Raw genomic sequence first — 22,811 nt, forward strand, 5'->3', positions numbered from 1 at the left:
TCTCTCTTAGAAGTTCCTAATGATCGGTTATTACTACCATTGTTAAAACCGATCATGTTATCTGTTGACATTTAAAGCTCTGCTCTTGACAACTTCTCGCTGCACTTATCAGAAACACAGGTTTCAGTAAGCAGGGTCCCCTCAAATCACAGACATTGTTGTTAATCAATACATCTGATCAGCATTCGCATAATCAATCCACTGATCAGAATTCCAGACACAGGCCCCAGGTTCAACAACCACACACACACACACACACACACATACACACACACACCCTCTCTCTCTCCCTCCCTCAAGCCAATCACTTGCATTGATCACAACCACTGATGTGATCTTCAGATGATCAGATGCTACCTGCCGTGAACTAGGGATCAATGCCTGATAAACGAGAAGAAAAACACTCGTTTATCACTCTGGAGATGAACGGATATCATTTTTCTCTCAATTTCTCCCCTATTGACTGTGAGACGGCTCCCAGGCACCACCAATCAATCACAGATGTGTAGTTGAAGGGGGATAAAGGCTGGGAGGAGCATAAAGGTGGAGTAGTCATTGACACCATATTTAGATATACAGAGAAGATAAACAAAGAGGTAATTTTTCTCCACAAGGAGGGAAAAAAGGAGACTAAAGTCCCTCTTAAGGAGGAGGGTTGTATGAAAACAAATGTCCTCCCCTGCTATTTCAGTTTTCTGCTGCATTTTAAGTGAATATATCACTACATTCTTTTATAATTGGTTTATAATTCTGCTACGTTTGGGAGATATTTTAATGCAGTGCCGTTGAGATATCGAACATCTTGATCTATTACATCTCTCAAACAATGTAACTTGTCACATGTGAAGAAAAAAAAACAGGAAACTTTACCGTTGGAGCCGAGTCCCACCCACATTGCACCATCCTCGCTGATATCAGGGAGCCTGGCGGTCAGAGGTTGTGTGTCAAATGGTGTCCCATCCTCCTCAAGCCCATCCAGGAATAGACTCACACGTCTGTCGTGGACCTGAAAATCAGTCAGAGTGAGACCTACGTTTGTGCTGACCAGCTTCACTGTGTGTATTTTCAGCTTAATGCAGGGAACAGTCTTCATTTTCTGTGGGAGCAAATCGAAAAGTGTTATCATATTGTAAATGCTACACTATGTCAACTAATCAAACTTAAAAACAAACAACAATAACCAACACATCACATTGCTTCTCTTTTCAGAGGAGCGCCAACGTTTGATTAGGATGAGGAAGGCCCGAGCAGTCACATTTTTTTTGTCCAAGAAAAGTTCAAAAAACGTTGTTGACTTTGTCTAATAGCATCCATGTAAACTGTACACCAGGTTTTCAAGTGCAGGGATGATCAATTAATAAATCAGCATTTACATAAATCATCATTGGATACCGTTGAGCGTCTCAACGTACATGTGAGGCAGTAAAGGCCTAGCAGCAGGTTACTGCTGTAAAACACACCGTCTCAGAGAGAGCGGCAGCTGCTCTAAGTGTGCATATGTGCATCTTTCTACAAAAGTGTATGCACGCTCCATCGGTGTGTTTCTGCATATCTATGTGCGGGTGTGACCATGTGTGTGTGTGAATTATACATACGGCTAATCTTCCAGCTCTTTTCCCCAGTAGCAGAAAGAGCCTCAGGCTAAACTGCCTCAGCCGCAAATTAGCTTTTTGTTTGACCAAAAATCTCCCCTCCACTCCTTTCCCGATCGGCTGCATGAATATTAAAAACTGCACGGCAGACAACATCGTCAAAGCAGGAGCAGCTCCCTTTCACATCAAACCCAGGCGAAAAGAAAGATACTTCCATAAGAGGGGCTCTCCCTCCTAAAAAAACTTTCATGTACCCTGTCCTACTCTCTCCCTTTACCCCATCTCTAAATCCTGCGTTTGGGAAACACACTGTGGAAGCACTGATAAACATGACTCTCCCTGTCTTACTAGAGTCCCCCTCTCCTTCTTCATCTTTCCCGTCTCTCTTCTGCTCTGGTCCTTCTTGCTTTGTCCTTTCTCCTGCTCGCGAGGTCATTCGATTCCTTCACTTTTTTTTTACTTCAGTTTTTGACTTCCCTTACCTCGTTTTCATTTGCTCCCTCTCTCTCCATATTTTCCATAACCATCTTTACTTTCTCTTCCCTCTCAGTCGACGACTTCCCCAGCTCATCTCCCTCGCTGTCTCTTTCCCTCATGTTTATCTTGCCCTGTCGCTCTCACTTGTTGTCAGCTCTTTAGGGAAGTTGAAAAGGTGTGAGGAGGGAAATAAGTCCAAGTCAAAAAACGCCTTTAGGGGATGAAGGCAGGCCCAGACAAGTGTCTGCCTCTCAGAGGATAGTTAAGACGCCCAGACAGACACTTTCATGATGGCTGATTGAAGACTAGCAAGCGCATGAGAGCAGAAGAGAGAGCGCAGGAGAGAATCTGAGTGGAAAAAAGGAAAGAGAAAAAAGAGACAGGAGGGAGAAAAAGAAAAGTCAGAGAGCGGGTGTAAGAGAGGGAGCTAGAAGAAGGGCCCTCTTTAGAATCTCTAAGCCGGAGCTGTGTGGCTCTTGGGGAGATGTGAGGCAGTTGTCAGGCCTGATGTAAATGAACCCTGAAGCACTTCATCCTCCTTAGCCGCCACGCGCCCTTTTGAAACACAGCCAACTATCCTTTGTTAGCTTTCACAAACACTTTCCCTCTGTTTTTCCCTTTCCCCGTCTATCTGTATTTTTACCTCCTCCTTTCCTTTACCTCTTTGTCTATTTTAGCCAGTTTAACTTCAGAGTTCTTGAGAACGGAAGGGAAAAAAGAGTTAAAGAAATCCTTTAGTGTTGATAACTAGTCTCATTTGGACTGTGTCCACCAAGTCCAGAGGAAAGAAAATGACTACTTTAAACTATACCTATGCTCCTCACTTCATACAGAGCATATGCATTTTGTGAGGGCTTTTAACTAAAGCACTTTACAGTACAGGAGAGTGAGCTGTACCCAGCATGCCATTCAGCAGTGTAACAGTTAATAGCGGTCCTCCCTCAAAACAAAATCTCAAGACCTCGCACACAACACTGTACGTCCCTGGGTCCTCAGCAATAAACCCGCCAATTTTGAAGTCGTTCCATGAATGGTTGCCAGAAAATTGAAGGACAGACAGACATATATACAGAGCACCCATAACACATAAGCTTAAGTCAAATGTTCCTTCAACAATTGTGATCACTATAATAACAAATAACTGGGATGCAACTATTCCCACAATCATGCAAACCTAAGCAACAGGACATCCGTTTGATCAGTGGTGGGCCGTCAGGGCCAGCAAGGCCTTCTCTGCTGGCCTAAATAGAATCACAAAGTTATAGCTATTTTATAATTTTTCTTAAATACACTACATGTATTGTAATTTATAATAATATTTTCCCCATTATCTTATTTTCTCATTGCACAGCTACTGTCTTCCTCAGTTGCTCTGCTTCCAGTGCAGCTTGTTTTAAGTAGAGCTTTTATCCAATCAGATTTCACCTCTGTGTCTCTAGGTAAGAACAGAGGCCCGAGGCCTGCAGACTCACACGTGAATCCCTTTGCAGTTTAAGTGAATGGGGACGATATTGTTGATTGTCATAGTCTTCAACCAATCAGATCTTTAGTTTGACATGTTGGGCGTATTCTTTGACGTGTCAGCACCTGCTAGCCGGCCTATAATGACGTCAGCATTACATGCCGCTCAGTGTCCATGTGCAGCTCTGCCGCGAGGTGCAGAGTGTGCTGTGATTGGTCAGTGGGCGAGCACGTGACTATCGTGAAACGAAACTTAACAGCAGAGGCTGATGGGTAGTGAATCACATCACGTGATGCAGCTCAGCCAATCAAATATGGGCATTCTGACTGAGTGAGATGTACCACACACCATGACACAGGGGACTGAGACGAGGAAAGACATTGCAGAGCAGTACGTTCAACGTTGAAGTTGTGAAAGTAAAATCCTAAAACGATCTCTTTGGGTCGCGGCTTGTCATTAAGGAATGACTGTGGATCCCACAGCCAGACCAGCTGAGAACATTCCATTTTCCTGAATTTAGGCTTTTGCATTTTCTAAATGCTCTAGCATTATTCAAACGACTCGTACCGAACGATTTAATACGAAGATGTACATAGTTACAGCCTTAAAAACGAATAATAGCTGTGGCGCCATCATGTGGTTATAAGGTGGTATTTCAGCTGCAGGACAGCAGTGAAGGCCTAGGTATAAAATGCACGGCCCGCCACTGCTTTTGATACACACCTGTTCATCATTGCTCTGATTTATTTTTTACATGCAATTGTTCCACATAACATAGTATTTTAGCTACAGTGTTCTTGTGACTTTTATCATTTTTGACCAAACTGATGGCTGTATATTTGTCCATGTACTTCATCATTCCCTATAGAAGTGCTAAAAGTGTTTTGCCTGACTATTAAATGAAATGTACAGTTAAATATGTTATAGCTCTTCTATGAGGAAGTTTCATTCTTATTCTTCCTTATTAAACAATTTCCTTCAAAAGGTTTCCGTGCTCTTAGGGAGTTTCAAGCACCATTTCCCAGTGCACCACCCACCCCACCGGCAATGTTACCACCTAAGCCTCTCTAAAAGCCCAGTGAAACCCTGAGTGGAAAGCTTTTAGTGATCTGTAGACTGGCATTTTGACTAAAGCGCTTCTCAATTTTCACACTCCTGCCAAGCCATGGCTCAGTACACAGTGTGGACAGCAGTGTTTCTTCTAAGCCCACTTTGTAGCTGTGGGCCCCAAAAGTAAGAGGTGGCAAAGAAAATATGAATAGAATTATACCGAGCAACAGTATAATGTAAAACTTTTACTTTGGTGGCCACCACAGAACAAAAATTAACAGTTGCCTTTATGTTGCAGATTAAAAAAAATGCATATTTTGAAATCTTGTACAAAAGGCTAAAATTCTGCATTCTGTACAAATGACAAATTTGTGAGCGATGGCCTGATTAAATCAATGGTGTGCAATGGTAAAAGGAAGGACGGTTCTTACATAGGTAGATACTAGATAGCCAAACTAGCTTGGAAGTAATATTTATCAAATGATTTTATTAATAACTAATCAAAACACAAAAAAAAAGCAGGTCTGTGTCATTTGAATGTTATAGGCTCAGCGATGTAAGCAAGCATAACGCTTTCTCACATTTTTTAAGTAACTCTTTGTTGTCATAATCAACATGTAGGGGCGTTTCAGATAGACAGCTGTCACACTGCAGTTGCGGACTGGACTAAAGCGTTTCAATTGATCATGGTCCAAGACAACACACAGGAATTCACCTGATTCTACTCCTCATTCTAACAGCCAAGCAAGCGTCTAACAGAAAGTGTCATACTTTAAAATAGGATTTAATTTATATGTGAAGAAGGGCCATCTTAGCTGCCAGTGACAGTTTGAGGTCAGAGTAGATGAGAGGGACCTTAAGGATGGCCAACACTAGAAACCAATTCTAGATACATATTGTACTGCTGTCTGATTAGTCTAAAAAGTGCTAAAGAAGCACAAGGCTCTATGCAGGAGCTTAATGTTGTATGCGTGTATGTCTGGGAATGTAAAACACTAGTTTACACACACTGTGCAGTCTCTGTTTGACCTTTATCACAGAGAATATACCATTTCCCCTGAACACATCTCATCCACCCATTTCACCTTCTGCTAATCAGCTCCACTATAACAATTATATTGTTATTGACACAATAGAACACATTCAAATTGGCAGTGGTCTCTTTTTCTTTTAAAGTGAGCACACGTTATCAGTGTTTAATGATGTGTGCCTCACTGTGTGGAAGTGACTGGGATCATTCTGTTATGTGTAAGGCAACATCGGGCTTGACTCAAACATTGCTTTCCTGACTTTGTAACACAAAATGTAACAAATAAAAACAAAGATATAAACTTAGTGAATTGTTATTCATTATGAAAATAAAAAAATAATACAAAAGCAACTAATCTGACAAAACTGACAGGAATTACAATTCAAGTGGGAAGCCTTTTTAACACAGCAACAAATGAGTCAAAACTTAAACAGGAATTAAAATTCCAGAACAGATCGGCTCAATCCAGCTATCTGAGTTGGTATCAGCCTGATATCCCATATCCGTATCGGTGCACCCCGAAGAAAAACTAAATTGAGAGAATAAGAACAAGAACGGACCAAACCTTCCCAACCACCCCAAAGTGAACACCTGTAGTCGCTTACAGTAAGTACTGTCATGCACAGCTTTCAGTGGCGGACCGTGCATCTTATACCTGGGCCTTCACTGGTGTCCTGCAGCTGAAACACCTCCTAATAACCTCATGATGGCGCCACAGCTTAAATTGTAGGAAATATAATGTTTTCTGCGCTCACGTAGGAGACAACTGGCTGTGTGACCTCTGAACCAGACCAAAAAAAAAAAAAAAAAAAAACAGCTGAGGGACTGCACGAGGCTACGCTAAACTAGCTTAACAGGAAAACAGCAGCAGCAAGCATTCTACTACACACTCGAAGGCCAATTCAGATATTAGATGTAAAAAAACAAATGCAGTTGACTTACCAAATGCTGATCACTTAAAGACAAAGTTCATCCTCCTTTCTTTGTTGACAAAGAGTTTAATCCAACGGTTAAATCCCAACTCACAAATCCGTTTCTCCTCCTCCTTCAGCCATTGAGTATTAAAAAACAAAGCTAGGTAAAAAAAAAAATGTATCTACACCAAGCAAAATACAAAAAAGAAAAAATCATAATTTCTTCCATATCTTTCAATTTGAACTCTTACTACTCCGACTAAGCTTTGCTGGCTACTTTAAGTTTTGTTTCACGATAGTCACGTGCTCGCCCACTGACCAATCACAGCGCACGCTGCACCTCACTGCAGAGCTGCACCTGAAAACTGAGCTGCACGTAATGCTGACGTACTTGTAGGCCAGCTAGCAGGCTCTGACACGTCAAAGAATACGCCCAACATGTCAAACTAAAGATCTGATTGGTTGAAGACTATGACAATCAACAATATCGTCCCCATTCACTTAAACTGCAAAGGGATTCACTTGAGAGTCTGCAGGCCTCGGGCCTCTGTTCTTACCTAGAGACACAGAGGTGAGATCTGATTGGATAAAAGCTCTACTTAAAACAAGCTGCACTGGAAGCAGAGCAACTGAGGAAGACAGTAGCTGTGCAATGAGGAAATAAGATAATGGGGAAAATATGTTTATAAATTACAATACATGTAGTGTATTTAAGAAAAATTATTAAATTATAAAATAGCTATAACTTTGTGATTCTGTTTAGGCCAGCAGAGAAGGCCTTGCTGGCCCAGACGGCCCACCACTGACAGCTTTAGAAGGTGTAGCAAGTGGAATACATACATATGTACATTTATTTAAACTTGTGTAAGAACACCCACACTTTTTGAAAAAATATAATGTGACGCTATGGGTTTACAGGTTGTAAAGCTTTCCATCTTTACTCTCCTCACCTCTAAAATCTCTGTTCTTCCACTTCCTTTCTTTAAATCGTCCACCTGTCCTTTTCGTCCCCACATCTCCAACCTCCTCTCTTGAACTCTGCTCAACCATCTTTTGTTTTCTTTTCCCAGACATTCGCCTTTCTTGTTGCTACTCTCATGCTTGTCTGCTCTTCCTCACCTATCTCCTCCTCTCCTTTTAACCTCCTCTAATCCCCGACTCCTCGCCTGGTGCCCCCACGCATCCCACCTCACCAAACTCCCTCCACGCAGCTGCTCTCCTCCGGATGTGTTGCCCTGTGACTGACATGCCACTCACTGATAACGCACCTCATTCCACAGCCGGTGAAGCTGGCATTGGGGGGGGGGGGGGGGGGGGGACATGTAAAAAAAAGTGAGGAAAGATGTAAAAAAAGAGAAAGTACGAGAGACATGATGGAGGGAAGTAGGAGTGAAGAGTTTGGTGAATGAGAGAAAGATAACCCGTGTTGAAAGAAGAACAGCATGATCCCTGGGAAAGAGCGACAGAGAAAGAGATATTTTGGAAAGCAGACAAGGAGAAGAAGGTGGAGGTGAAGTGGCATCATTGAAGAAGACGCAAGGGACAAACTCAAAAAAGGAAGAATAAAATATATATTGGTGGGGAGAAAAGAAACAGCAATAGGAATAGCAGTGATTTTGTAGACCAATCCAGAAGATAGGAGATAGCATCGCAGTGGTTCTCTCGACAAAAAGCCGATGGAAAATAAGAGTGAATTGAATCAAGTGAAGGGAAAATTACTGAAGTTGAAAACTACGCTCTTTACTGTAAGTAAGTGCAATAAAACCATTGCAAGTATAAAGCCAAAAATGTATCAATGCACCAGTTCAACAAGCATAAACATAATGTTAACATGTAGAAACAGCAGTATTAATCTGCTTAGCTCAGCAGAGAGCAAATTGTTAGACACAAGAATTAGCTATTTTGTTGAGTTGCCTTTTAGTGAAAGCTCTGAATGACTAAGTTGTCTTTAGTCAGCAGTGTTACGATGTTCGTATCCGGGGACTATATTTGTGAAGGTGATGTCAAAGCCCCAAACAGCTCACTTCATCAAAACCTGATTAGTTGGCCAACTGAACAAAACACACAGCCTCTGTTTCACCTCTCTTATAAGCGAACTAACACATATCATTTTATGAGTGAAACATTTGCAACAAGACTTAACATTTTTGTCAAGCGTGTTTCTATAAAATGTTCATGAAGCTCTAACTCAAAGACAGATACAGACCCACTTTTCAAAAATCATCTTAACTTAGAATGATTTTGGGAAACGATGTTCCCAGATATTCATGTCCTCTAAATGCGAACCAAAGTGAGTGAAATCAAAAAGTATAATGTGACTTTATGCATCCCCAGGCATACTGTCACCTTTCCCTCTCTCCTTCTCTCTTGTTATCTCTCTCTCCTTGTTATTCACCCACCAAGCCTCCCCCTCTTTACTCCTCTCTCCCCCTATATACTTGCCCTTACCCACTATGAACTGTTACCAGCTCTGATGTACAGCCAATATTCTCTCTATCATATTAGCACAGCTGCAGTGTGTAAAGAAAGAGATAGGAGGAGGGAAAGGGGAGAGAGAGAGAGAGCGAGGGAGAGGATGGAGAGGAGACACATTTGTTCTACTCATCTTAGCTCTAAAAGATACAATTACCTCTCACAGCATATTATCCATGTTTTATACCAGCCCAGGGCCCCGTGCCTTTGCCTTGCCGCGCTCACACCATGTAGGGCCCATATTTTAACACTAGCTATGACAGTTTATTTAAGAAAAGAAAATTGACCCCAGGGAGATGGAGAGGGAGTGTGTGTCAGGAGCATGAGAGGGAAAGAGGGAAGGACAAAGAGGGTGGAGGGGGGGAGAGAATGAGAAAGAGAGAGAGAGAAAATCATCTTGAGGAAAAAAGGGACAAAAGATAAAGACAGAAAAATACAGTGAGGGGACATTTATAAGGTGACACACCGACCTTTTAATAAAGACCATAAGTCTCGAAGACTTTTCTTCCTGAGCAGAAAGCAAAGAGGAGCCCCATTTAATAACACCATGAGAGCATACAAGGAAGGAGGAGCACATACAGTATCACACTGAAAGAGGAGAGAAGTAAGACGTATTAACACGACTTAGATGCACCAGGTACCTAACAGGTCCTGACAAAGTATCAGGTTTCAGTTTGGGTTGGAGTCATGGTGTTGCTTGACGTTTCTGGCTCTCAGGTTTGGTTATTTTCAAAAGGAATTCATAAAGAACTGTTTAGCTTACTAGGGAATTAGAATCAGATGATCTACCAATACAACATTGTCTCCCACTTCCTATTCTGGCACCCTAACTTTGGGAATGGATCCAATATCATTGCGCCCCCCCCCCCCCCCCCCCCCCACACTTTAAACCTGTCATGCTCACTGTGTGGAATGAAAAGCCATGACTTGATTGAATTACTGTAATTGTTGGCGTAAACACAATGTGTATTTAATGCGACTCATAACATGGCCTGATACCGAATTCATTTAAAAACGGCAGTATCAGTGCACAGTAGAGTATCAATGCACCTTATCTCTTTTCCAACATCATATTTTGTCAGATAAATATCCTGTTTTAAAATATCCTTTTTTTAAATAATATTCTAGTTCTATAAGTTTATTTTTGCTTACTAGGTTACTAACCTATGCCATGCAACTTCTACTTAGTGTGTATATTTCTACAAAGGGTAGGTTAACATAACACGTGCTCTTAAGTGGACCCTTTTATACAAAGCACCTTGGGGCATCCTTGCTGCATACATTTTTAGCACTCATATCTCACAGCTCCAGTGGGAATGAAACCCCTAACCCTGGCCGTGTTAGTGCCTTGCTCTCCCTATTAAGCGGGACCAGACAGCACACTGGCATGAAACACTGATGTAAAATAAATAAAGAAAATAATTTTAGGACAGAAAATCTCAAACCACACACACACACACACACACACACACACACACACACACACACACACACACACACACACACACACACACACACACACACACACACACACACACACACACACACACACACACACACACACACACACACACACACACACACACACCTCCCTCCCTCCCTCCCTCCCTCTTCTCACTATGTAATTGATGCCAGTCTCGTGCCCTTTCGCCTCCTGTGCCAGCGGGCAGAGGGCTACCATAGAGGCGCCCGCTTCACCCCTACATAACAACCTTGCCTCACCTTCACACACATCCACACACATACATTTACTGTATTTGGTGCACACGCATGCACGCAAACACACAAATAGAGCCAACAGAAACATAGCGTATGCACATGCACATGTATAAACACAAAAAAACACTTTCAGTCTGTCTCACACTCTGGGTGGGACAGAGAGAATAGCTTGAGACCACGTGTGTCCAAACAGCAAACACTAACAAATGCAAACACTTTCTATTAAACTCCGCTTCTGCAAATCATGTCATCAGTTGTTTGCATAATGTCTTGAAGTGTCCTTATTTTAATTTCTTCTCTTCCTGTCAAATTTCAACATTACTTTATTCTCTTACAGCAAATAGATACACATACAGTTGCTTTACATTCATTGAGCAACTTGTCACAGCAGCAGTACCCTCAACACTTCTTGGGAGGGTCGAATGTTGTAATTAGAGGATAGATTTAGGTAAAGCATGTACGTCAAAGCACTACAACAACAATTTAATCAGGTTAAAGTATCTTGGTCACAGAGAAGAGAGAAACTTAAGGCTGAGACGGTCTTTATCTATGTGACTACAGGTCTAACTGGAGGTACTGGTAACTCGTGTTGTCAAACCAATGCTAAAACTAGGTTAGGATCAAGGTAGATGAGCTGGGTCAGATAACATGTGTTGACCAATTCACACCAACAGAAACCACAGAAGAAGAGGTGGGGAGAAGTGATGAAGAGGAGGGTAGAGGGAGGAAGAAGAGAATGGGAATGACAGAGCCTGCAGGAGAGACATACCACGTACAGAGAAGAAGATGACAGAAGGAGGAAAAAGAAAGACCAACCCAGTCTTAGATAGAGTGGGGTAATGAAGCATGTGCACATGCATCTAGAAAGAAAGAAAAAGATGGAAAGACTGTGGTGGTATCAGATCAGTCGGTGCAAATTCGTTGCCTTCTGCCAAGACCAGACCAGTCCTTATCCTGACATACGCAGAGGCCAGAGTCTTCCAGTCAAATTGTACGTGAAACATTTATTAAGCTCATTATGTCATTCGGTAGAAGTTTTAGCAGCCAAACTGTCTGAGAGCAGAGTAGTGAAGCAGATGAGCCGTCAGGGTCTAGAGAAGAAATTGTAGATTAAACACGAACAACTCTCTCAAATAAATATATAGATGTCTTTGTAGTCTTGACTTGACCTTAACTCACTATGCCACTCAGATACCGACTAATCCTCTTTTTTCCATCTTCTTTAAGAAGTGTGTTTCTACTCTATTTTCTCCGTTTCTAGCAACAGGTAAGAAAGGAAAGTGTCTGGTTGCTTCTTTCTATGTGTCTGTGTGTGTGTGTGTGTGTGTGTGGTGCTCTGCGTATGTGCAGGCAGTGCGTACATCACTAGTGTGTTTAATAGTAAGAGAAAGAAAAAGAGTGCGTGTGCGTACGCACGAGTGTTAAACATTCATGGTGCCGTGTTGGGTCGTGATGGGACCGGTGTGACTGGTTGTCCCTGCCACTGCCTCATCCGATAATGCTGATTTGCTCAGGCACTAACAGACGGACCCCTCTGGGGGTCCTCCAGGCACACAGTCAATCACTGGTACTCCAAAAGATAGTACTCCATAGCTATTTAAATCGCAAACTCCCTTCTATTCTCTTCTCCCCATCTTTTGCCGTCTCTTTTTGCCACTTTATTCTCTTCAACTCTCCGGTTCTCTATACACTGAAACCTTCTACTAGATTTCTTCTAACCCCCTGACTTAAAGCACATCTTCATCTCTCAGCTGTTTGTATATTTTTTGTTTCTTCCCATTTAACTATAATAATACAATAGCACAAAGTGCAATACATTATAATGAGAGGCACACACAAAAAGGAAATATCCGGTAGTTCATCTTTATATTCATCATTTAGAGCCAGCACAGAAGGTTGTGTACAACAATCTACCAAAGTAAACCTGCTCTTCTCGTTGGCATAGCATTTACATTGAATTGATCACATAATGGTAGATCTGTTTAACATGACAATAACAAATGGCTCTAGTTTCATGGCGGTAAACTGGCAATAACAGCTGATAACTTTGCAGTCGTGGCGTAGCCTCCCATCTGCTACCCTTGGTGTGGTACTCCTGATGTGGGTGTTATGTATATATATATCTCATTACTCTTTGTCTTAATGTGAAGGGGCTCTGGATGGGCAAACAGACTGCGTGGAGCTCATTAGTTTCCCGACCCAACCACTCAGTCCACAGTGTCAATGCCTCATGTTGTCCTCATGCAATCACAGTGCTGTGAGGCACTTGAGCTAAAAAAAAACACCCACAGAGAGAACAAGTCATGTCAATTACACACAGCTCATCCGCCACTTTAACACCAGTCGTTCCCATCCCTCCCTCATCCACAGCGGCAGTAGAGGTAATTTTCTACGTTCGAGAAGAGCTACCTATTAGTAATAAATTCTGCAGAAATGCACAGAAAGCTGAGTCCCACAGTAAACGGACTTCGTAACGATCACTTAACAACACTGAGCCACCTCCCTCACTTTCCCCATCGCCTCTCCTCTCCCCATCCCTCCCTCCCCCAGGCTACCTTTTCCTCCACTATTCTCTACATCGTTACCATAATCAGATAAGACAACTACCTAGGGAGCACCCGCATCCCTACAGCACCTTGCTCCTGGCACCGTGTGTGTACATGTGTGTGCGTGTGTGTGTGTGTGTGAATTGCTCCTGGCACTTGGAAATCCGTATTCCTTTTGACTGTCTTTTTTGGTGTTTTGATCTTTTCAAACCGACAGATGACTGGTTGGTGTGTGTGTGTGTGTGTGCGTGAGAGAGAGTGAGGGAGAGAGAGAGAGAGAGAGAGAGAGAGGTGTGTGTGTGTATGCGAGTGCATTTGTATTTTGTGTGTGCAGGAAAGGTTTCTAAATTGCCCTGCTCCTTCATAGGGTAATATCTGTATTGTGGCTGACATGTCTGCTACAAATTGCTGCTGAACTGTGCGTGTGCGTGTGCGTGTGTGTGTATGAGTGATAAGTAGATAAGTGTGTGTGAATGCGCGGGAATGGGAGTATGTGAATGGTGTTTGAGTGTCAAGGATGATTATGTTATTCTTCTGAATAGTCAAAACAGATCACATCACCATACCAATAAACAAAAGGCCGTCTGATTCACAAGAAGGCACAAAAACACACAAAGTTTCAAAACACCTCCAAGCCAACACAACACACTTTTAACAAAATATCTGCAAGCCGTACACTTTTCTGTGCCTTCGTGGACATGCACAACACACATAGAGTGTACATAGACATATATAACAGCCTGATCCCTGCAGGGCATAAACACATACTGTACACACGCGCACACACACACTTGCTAGCAATTGAGCCATAAGCAACACTACATTTAGCCAACAACACACTGGAGAGACAAATTACTGGACCAGGCATCAACACCAGTCAGCCAGCCAGTAAACTAAACTGTCAAGTTAGATCTGACTGGGGACATTCATTTAAAGTACTGGTCAACATGTAGAGCTTCCTCATTCCTGGCTCACCCCTCTGGCCTTGAATAATGCTTTAAATATAACTGCAGTGGATATATAGTAAGCTCCATTCCTTTATCTCCCTACATTTGGCACTTCCAGTCTCTCTTTTCAAAGTAATTACTGGAAACTTGAATGATGACTTATAATCATAACAATAGGAAATTCACTATATAACACAAAGATTTAAGTATGGAGCTGGAGCTTAGCTTAGCATAAAAACTGGAAGCAGGGCCAAAACAGCTAGCCTGGCTCTATCTAATGTTCAAAAATACACCTGTGAAAGCCTCTAAATTGTACAGATGTTGTGGTTTGAGAGGGAGTGATGTGCTGTAACAATGTCTAGTTATTAAACAGCTGCTCAACACTAGAAGAACTGCAAAGGAGAGCTGGTCGATAATAATATAGAACTGTATGTTGCTGCAAAAACATGGGAGTATGGACAGAGCACCCACTTTAAAAAAAAACACATGCATTATTTATGTATTCATAAAAAGTATTTTGAAACCTACTGCTGCTGCCTATACTTGATCTGAACGAGCTATAAATGAAGGTATTGCAATCTTATTTGCAATACTATTTTTTCTGTATCTAATATCTTTTTACTTGTACAAACATAACCAAACACATACATAGGTTTTACCCCTTCTGACTTTCTAATTTACCAATACATTATTATAACTACGTGAAACGTAGTACAATTGGTCATCGTTTTGTTTGTTTGTTGGTTTAGTTACCGTTTTTTAAATATCTAAGAAATAGATGTTATTTGAGAATTCATGACACAAAACGTCATCATTAGGGTTATATGTCATTATTATTGCGTGTCATGGCCAGAGAGGGGTAATAAAAGAAATTAACAAAATACAACAATGCCGATTAAATTATATGCCAGGTCAAATAAATATTTGGGCCAAAACATTATATAGATAAAAAGTAGATAAACAAACAACTTCATTAACAGATGCTTATATTGAAAAGGCTCATCATGGTGGCCATGCTTCTTCCACAAGTAGCCTGGTGTTATTCAGAAATGCTGAAAGAGAAAGATTGTCCAGTGGAGTAATCTGTAAGATGATACTCTTTAACAGACCAGAAACACACACACACACACACGCTCACACACGCTCACACACGCACACACACACACACACACACAGGGATTCATTTGGGGCCTCGAGAGTCTCTCCACTTCCCCAGAACCATCAGATCTTATGAAAGCCTTGTTTTGTCCATGACAGCCTTGTATTTCTAACTTCTGATGCCTCCTAAAATGTAGAGTTTGTGTACCACTTATGTCAATTGGTTCTGGAGAAATAAAGGACAGTAAGGAAACACCGAAGAGAGAAAATAAATGCATACATTGTTAGTATATTACTTAAAGGCACAATGTGTAGGATTTGTCAGTTGCGTTATTTTTCAAACACAACATCCAAAGTTGGCCCTATACTCCACAGCTCAACGAGGGTTACGGTGCTCACCAGCGGGTGAAAGACGACCTCAGATTGGCTCACGTTACAGAACGAGCTTTGTGCAATAAAATTAAACAACCTTACATGAGTACAAGATCAATTTCTGTGTTTTACACAGTACATCATAAAAATAACCACAGACCTAAATAGATTAAACAGAATAAGTAAAATCCAAAGAAATACTGTGTTGAAAGTGTGAGGAAGTGTCTGTCTGTGTGTATGTGTGTCTGATGTAATGTGTGGCCCCTGGCCCCAGCAGCTGTGCCAAAGCAGATGTTTGCCAGTATAATTACCACAACCTCGTCGAGAGGAAGAGAAAAAGATGGCCAGAGAATGAAAGAGAAATTTAGACGGAGAAGAAGATAGAGTGACAGTATGTCTGTGATAAAGAGACCATTTCCTTACAGTTAAACGCACACCTGATGGAACTTCTAAGGTAGATTGATTGCGTTTCATGCATATAAACTCACCTATGGATGCGCATTAAACATACTTGCTACATCACGTGCCTCTCATATTGACCGACTATGATGTGTTCAACAGGGCAGCTGCCTCTCAAGAGAATTGTTACCTGCAAAACAAGGTGCGTCCACCTCTCCGGTGTAAGCCTCCCCTCTGTTCTGAAGCCGACGGTCAGAGGGGTCTGACCATACCGCAGTGTGACCATCTGCTCGGACACTGTCACAGAAAATATCAGCCGCTGGCCTGAGCTCTTCTCCAGCAGCATCCTGGGGGGGGGGGGGGGGGGGGGGGGGGAACAAAAACACATATATCAAAAAAACAATTATTTCCGCAGCAGATATACAGTCCAGACAGTCCATCTGAATATCTTGCAGTGGTTAGTTGTTAGGACTTAACTTAGAAGTAAGGAAAAAAGGAAGAGTGGACTCAAGTGTCACTACGCACACTCCCACACACAGTCTCTCATTCTGACATTTACACATGGAATATCAATATTTTACATGACTGCTAGGTTTGAGCGGCTACACTGGGTGCAGACACACACACCCTCCACGTGTCATATTAACCACCATCACTGACATTTTATGGGAAATCATGACTTTTATGAACCCAGAGCCACATACCCTATAAATCACAGAGAGATGTATGCATGAGAAAGAGACCATATGTATGTATGCATGGGAGCCGGTGTGTGCTTGTGGGGAGAGACAAAGAGATAGAGATAATAAGTGAACTGATTTACTGGAATGAAAACACTTCTTTTGTCAAAGGATGCTTTAACTTTTGATATATACGAAAGAATCCTGATTCAACTAAGCTTTATTGTCCTGTGACCAAACTAAAAATAAATGTCCATTCAAAATTAGAATCTTCAAACAATATAGACAACTTCATAACCAGTTTCTGGAAGTGAAGCCACGGTATAGTAAAAACTATGATTTGTAAGAACAGGTGGCTGGCTCTGTTCATTGTTCAGATGAGGGGAGGGATGTGAAATCACAAAGAGAGGGAGACACAAAGAGAGAGGGGAGAGGGGTGAGGAGAGATGGACAGAGGTGAGGATAGAGACCTCCTTTCATCTGGCTTCTTTGATGGCAGCCATGATCGTCTCTACAACAAGAGACTGATGGCCAACGACAGCAACAGAAAGACGGAGAGGGAGAGTGAGGGGGGGGGGGGGGGATATTACTTCCATTCAGATGCATTCAGCCATACAGGTGTCATGTTCGGAAAACCAAGACGACAACACTTGTCTGTCATCTAAATCCCCGGACAGACAACTTCGCAAACAAAAATCACAGTATGATATTTAAAGGGAGTGATTTGATCTCACCCTGATTCTCCTTCTCAGAGTTAAATTCAACTGACGGCAACATTTAAACTGAACACCCAGTGAGTTACTGGATACACATAAAACCTAGTGTTGCTCTGGGTCTTTCTTCAGACCCGTCACCACTGCAAAGTTATCAGTCATGTTTATCTTTACAGTAAATTGTGGAATATGTGAATGAAAACAGACTTTATCTTATGACACCTCAACAAAGCCATAACAGCTTACTTAAAATGTTTGTTTAATCCACAAAGATGATTTTTTTTTCTCACTGAGCAAATGTCCAAATGGAGCCTACGAACTCTTATCATATTAAAAGACAGTGTAGTAAAATGATGCTGTGAAATATGACTAAACTATCTATTAATATGATCAGATACGGTTGGCTGAAGGATGGAGCTGAAATTTAAAAATTTTAAAAACTGGGAGTGCGGAGCTAGAAAGAAGTGAGCTGACCAGACCTCCGTTTGAGGCTCGCCGCTACTAGCATGACACACCCGAATCTCCGACCAAAATGTCAGCAATCAAGTTGCATTGTGGGTGATTTAGGCCCACGGTTTTGACAAGGAAGACCAATGCGTGAAATAAAAAAAGATAGAATCTCTGGTTCTGCTGAATATATTTTGATCCTTGTATTTCTAAAGAGTCCAACAAGCATTCAGCTTGTCACAATAATTCATTCTGTTTGACAACATATTGTCACGGATATAAGTGCGTTAAACGATGCCGATGTCGTTTTAAGACCAGTTTTGCCACTGATATGATTATATAATAGCATAATAATGCAAGTACACCCTTACAAAGAACTTTTAAGTCTTAAGAACATTTAGACATTGGAATTGGAAGGTGAAGAAAATATTAAAATATTAAATTTAATTAAAACATTAATTAATTACAACCAAAACAATAAATAAAAAGGACTCTCAGGCATTGTTAACAAAGATGCACTATTTCTGCACAATGCCCAAGTCTTATAATGGTAGGGAAAACCCTGCAGTTTATTTTGGCATTATGCTGGTGACATTCCATACATCTTAGGATAACTTACTTACTGTGACAGGCCTAATCTTGAGTGCAACAATGTTATAGGAGTCACATGGCAAAATCGGTGGACTCTTTTGCGAGCTACATTTGACAAACAAATACTACAACCAACAAATAGAGAACAAGACATCACGCGTGTCTAACCTATTTTTACTTTCATGACAAAGCATCCCATGTTGTTTTCGAGCAATCTACTTCAAGTGTTGCCGTAGGGGGAGATGGGGTTGCCAAGGAAAGCCAACGGATCTCTTTCTATGTGTGCTTGTGCTTTGTGTTTGTGTGTGACTGCAAACTGATCCGAGTGTGTGTAACTCTGCACCGTCCCAGCAACATACCAGCACACTCTCTCCTGTCTCTCACACACACAACATGTCTAAGTGGGACATGACAGCCAGTTGTTCGCCAACATTTCCCGATAGTGATACTGACCTGACCAGACCCTGATTGCTCCTTGTTATTAGATCAATATCACAGGGCTTTCACTTCAATGCACTGTCACTGTATGAAAATCATATCAAATATGATATCAGAACAGACATCTGACTATAAATCGCAGCAGCAGTGCGTTTCCAGCGGGGAGCTGTATTACATCAGTAGCACCGGATAATGGTGGACTACTCTGATAAGGTAAATCTGTCATTGTTGTGGCACGCAGATGCTGTTAGTTCCCATTTCTCTTTCTGGTTTTACTTCCACTTAGGTTCCAAATATGTTTGTTGTATATCTTCATCATGCCAATAACTAATTTAATAACTTTATCTGTATCATTGCAAATTTTTGTTTTACTCTTTTATTTCTCCAAAAAAAGTAGAATTTCGACAAGAACTTTGACTTGCTGACACAGCGTGTTTGTAGATGTGAGCTGTCAGTTTGACCTCTTCCTGTACCTTCTCTAACCAATAAAGTATCAGCACAGCTTGCTAGATGTAACACAACGTTATTATTGCTCTTATTAGCTGTGCCGAATGAAACTGCAAGGTCTAATGTGTCTCTGGGGCTCATCTATTTCACAAAAAAACAATCACAACATGATTTTATCCAACGAAACATTCTGCTTCAACCTGTTAAACCTTTGAAAAACAACATTTTTACTGCAGTCCAAAAAATATAAAAAAAGACTCTTTTATTCCGATAAATCACTATATTCAAATCGAGGACTGTTTTTAAGGTGATGGCATAAAATACGACGACAAATATTAAAAACTTTATTTCGAAAAAGTCATTAGAATTTCGTGCAACCCTAGTAGTGTTTATAACTATTCAAATATGCTGTGATAAGTAAATACGTTGAGAACATTTGCTTTCATCTAAATCTGACTTTTCAACTAATCAAAGTTACTGCACGAGCTGTCACACACACACACACACACACACACATGTCAACTGTGTACAGCGGTTATATATCTGGCCTTTGCCAATAGCTGACTAAGATCCATCCATCCACCCATAAATAATACAAATATTTTGTAAAGCACAATATCCTGTGTGTGCTTTAAGATGACATTGGTAGTCACAGTATCTCCACCAATGTAACAGACGCATTATTCTCCTTACTTAGAAATGACAAAAATGAAACTCACATTTCTCCAGGAGAGCTTGGTTTTATCCACAATGCCAGAGTGAGGGAACCCAACGCTCCTAGTGCCTGTGAGGGGGGAGAGACCAGACATCCATCCTGGACCGGCCGAAAGAGCACACTACCGGATCCACCAGGAACCCCCTCTGAACTGGTAGTGGTTCTGGTCTCCGTCTGAGTCCCAGGACGAGTGTCATTACCGTCTTCATCTATACAGGTACCCCTGGAGGAATAAAGTGTAAATGTGTTAATATTTCCACTCAAAAGCACCTCTTTTATGTTGTTTTATTTGCATCAATGGAAAGGTCAGCGGTCATCTAAAATACCTTCATAGCATTACCAAGAATTCAATCTACCCACCTGTGTGCAGGCAGTAGCAGCGGGGCGTATGGAGGTGTGGAGTATCTGTAGGGACACTCCTGGACACAGAAGGCCTGGTAACATGTTGTCAGCTCAGTCTGGGAGGACGGCGACCGACAGTAGCCGCTCCGCTCTGGAAGACCACATGTGGATCGAGAAGGGGAGGTGGACACGGGTTTGAAGGCAGCAATGTTCTCCATTCTTGGGAAATGTCCCTAAGAAGGAAGACAATTAGCAGAATTACATTCAATCTGGGTCTCTTGACACTTTTACATATTTGGGGAGGCAGCAACCCCGAGAACTAAATTGCCAGAAATGGAGAATTCAAAGTGCTATAAAATTCAAACAGCCTATGGGTTGTAGAATAAGGGTCATGATATAGCAGAACCCATTTTGCAGGCAAATCTCTTACCGTCACATGTACCGTATGTATAAAGTGCATTTAATATATATTAGTACAGGTATCAATAAATGAATGATGATGATGATTCTATTTAGCAGCATGCTGGTTCACCGTCATAACTTCCTGGGACACTTGAATAGAACACAGCTGTACTAATGTCGTTAGTAACACCTGGGCTTTTCCTATAGTATCACAGGTCAAAATGTCTGCTTCGACAAAGGCCTATTTCATAGTCATTAAATAAATCATGTAGAATACATTGGCTGTTAATTATTACTCCAGTTTCTGGTTCCCAGATGAAAATTGGCTCTTGAAAGCCACTCTTACCTGTGATGAAGCAGGTGTTGGACACAGGCTGAAGAGGAGGAGAGCTAAGCAGATGAAGAGAGGACGCCACTTCATCATGTGTTCCCCTCTTCCAGTGATGTTTTTCAGGTAAAATGGCCAGGGAAAAACAGGCCAAATCTTCCTTTCTCTCATCCTTGTCTCCCTTTGCTGGTTTTCACCTTCTGTTTCAGCAGCTGACAGAATCCCAGAGATCTCACACACATCTGTCGTGCTCTTGTCTTTACCTTCCACGCATCTCCCCCCCTTTTTTAAGCATTTGTTAATTTCCTTGTTGCATTTGATCCTTAAGTCCCACCGCTCCTCTCTCCTTCCTCTCTCCATCCTCTCCCTGCCGACGACTCTACCCCATTTTTGTCTCTGCGTTTTCGCCCTCTCTGCCTTCGCTCCTCCCTCGCTGCCTCTCTGTTCCAGCCATCTCTGGCCTTTGACCTTACCAGATTTGAGCATCAGGTTCTCCGAGAGGTCCGGCATGGTGCCAGGTTCTAAAATCTTGGACAGAGGTTCTGCAACATTCCCGGGTAACATTGGATGTTCAGGAACCTGGATTTCTATCGGACGCCTTCCAGCAGCACTCGAATAAGTGACGACTTTCATGGTTTCATGGTTCCAGTGCCATATTTTTTTACAGGCCAGTACCCCTAGGGTGAGGCTACGAAGCTTAGCTCTCTGTTACACTGTCTCCTCGCACACACACACACACACACACGCACACACACACACACACACAAACCACAACCAAAGCCTTCACATGATAGGTAGGATTTCACAATCTAGAGAGGGAATAGAGAGAAGGAAAGAGAGACGTGGTCAGACCAAAATCCAACATGAGACAAATCTGAGGAGGGTGAAATGCCATGCAGGCTATTCCCGAGCCAAAGCCTGCACTATCATGTACAGCTTGATGGAGGCACAGCTCAACTGATACTGCTACATTGCTTTCCCCTTCTTTTCATTTTCTATTGAATTAAACATGACCTTTTTCCCGCTGGCATCTGGCCTCCAGGTCCTTATCCAACAGAACGAGGTTTCACATAAGTTTGTTGGAAATTGAGGCTTTAGGCCGAAGCTCTTTTCATTACTTATCAGCTTCAATTTCGCATTTTGACAACACAAAAAGAGGCCAGCAGTGCAGTCATCTCTAGTGTTGAATTACTTGGAAACTCTTTGCCTACAATGACCGAAAGCTCACAGTGTATCTAATAACGGGTGCTATATGCCGTGCGAATGTGTACATCTATGCAGATATTGTGACATGCTGAAATATCTAGTGACTTCTCGCGGTTACCTGTCGGTGAGGATTCCCAGCACAAAACGATATCCCCCATCACAAGTGCAGCGTCAACAAACATTCAACTTGTTGCTCTGGCACGAGTCGTGCAAAACAAGCAAACTACCTGTTCCTCCGCACACCTGTCAGCGAGAGCAGACGCCGCTCCAGTAGGAAAAATAGTCCCCTCCAAACATGACGCGAGTTATTTTGTCCGTCGTTCCGAAAAAAACTGAATGACAGTACAGCTAAACTTGACAAAGCTCCTGTTATTTTCCCTGTCTCTCTCTCTCTCTCTCTCTCTCTCTCTCTCTCTCTCTCTCT

At 41.9% G+C, this 22,811-nt stretch overlaps 1 protein-coding gene across 1 annotated transcript in view; it reads right to left on the reverse strand.

Annotated features, from left to right (window-relative positions):
- The window catches only part of ush2a (Usher syndrome 2A (autosomal recessive, mild)), a 193,846-nt gene extending 172,155 nt beyond the window's left edge, over nucleotides 1–21,691 (reverse strand). The window contains exons 1-5 of the mRNA XM_076110215.1: nucleotides 21,200–21,691; nucleotides 20,470–20,684; nucleotides 20,114–20,332; nucleotides 16,269–16,425; nucleotides 871–1,006 (exon numbers count right to left, since the gene is read on the reverse strand). Of these exons, the coding sequence (XP_075966330.1) occupies nucleotides 871–1,006; nucleotides 16,269–16,425; nucleotides 20,114–20,332; nucleotides 20,470–20,684; nucleotides 21,200–21,691 (1,219 nt within the window). The remainder of the gene's footprint in view (nucleotides 1–870; nucleotides 1,007–16,268; nucleotides 16,426–20,113; nucleotides 20,333–20,469; nucleotides 20,685–21,199) is intronic.
- Between the last annotated feature and the right edge of the window lie 1,120 nt (nucleotides 21,692–22,811).

Source organism: Anarhichas minor, unplaced genomic scaffold (genome assembly GCF_050575085.1).
Source record: "Anarhichas minor isolate MPS153535 unplaced genomic scaffold, ASM5057508v1 ptg000042l, whole genome shotgun sequence".
NCBI classification, from domain to species: domain Eukaryota; kingdom Metazoa; phylum Chordata; class Actinopteri; order Perciformes; family Anarhichadidae; genus Anarhichas; species Anarhichas minor.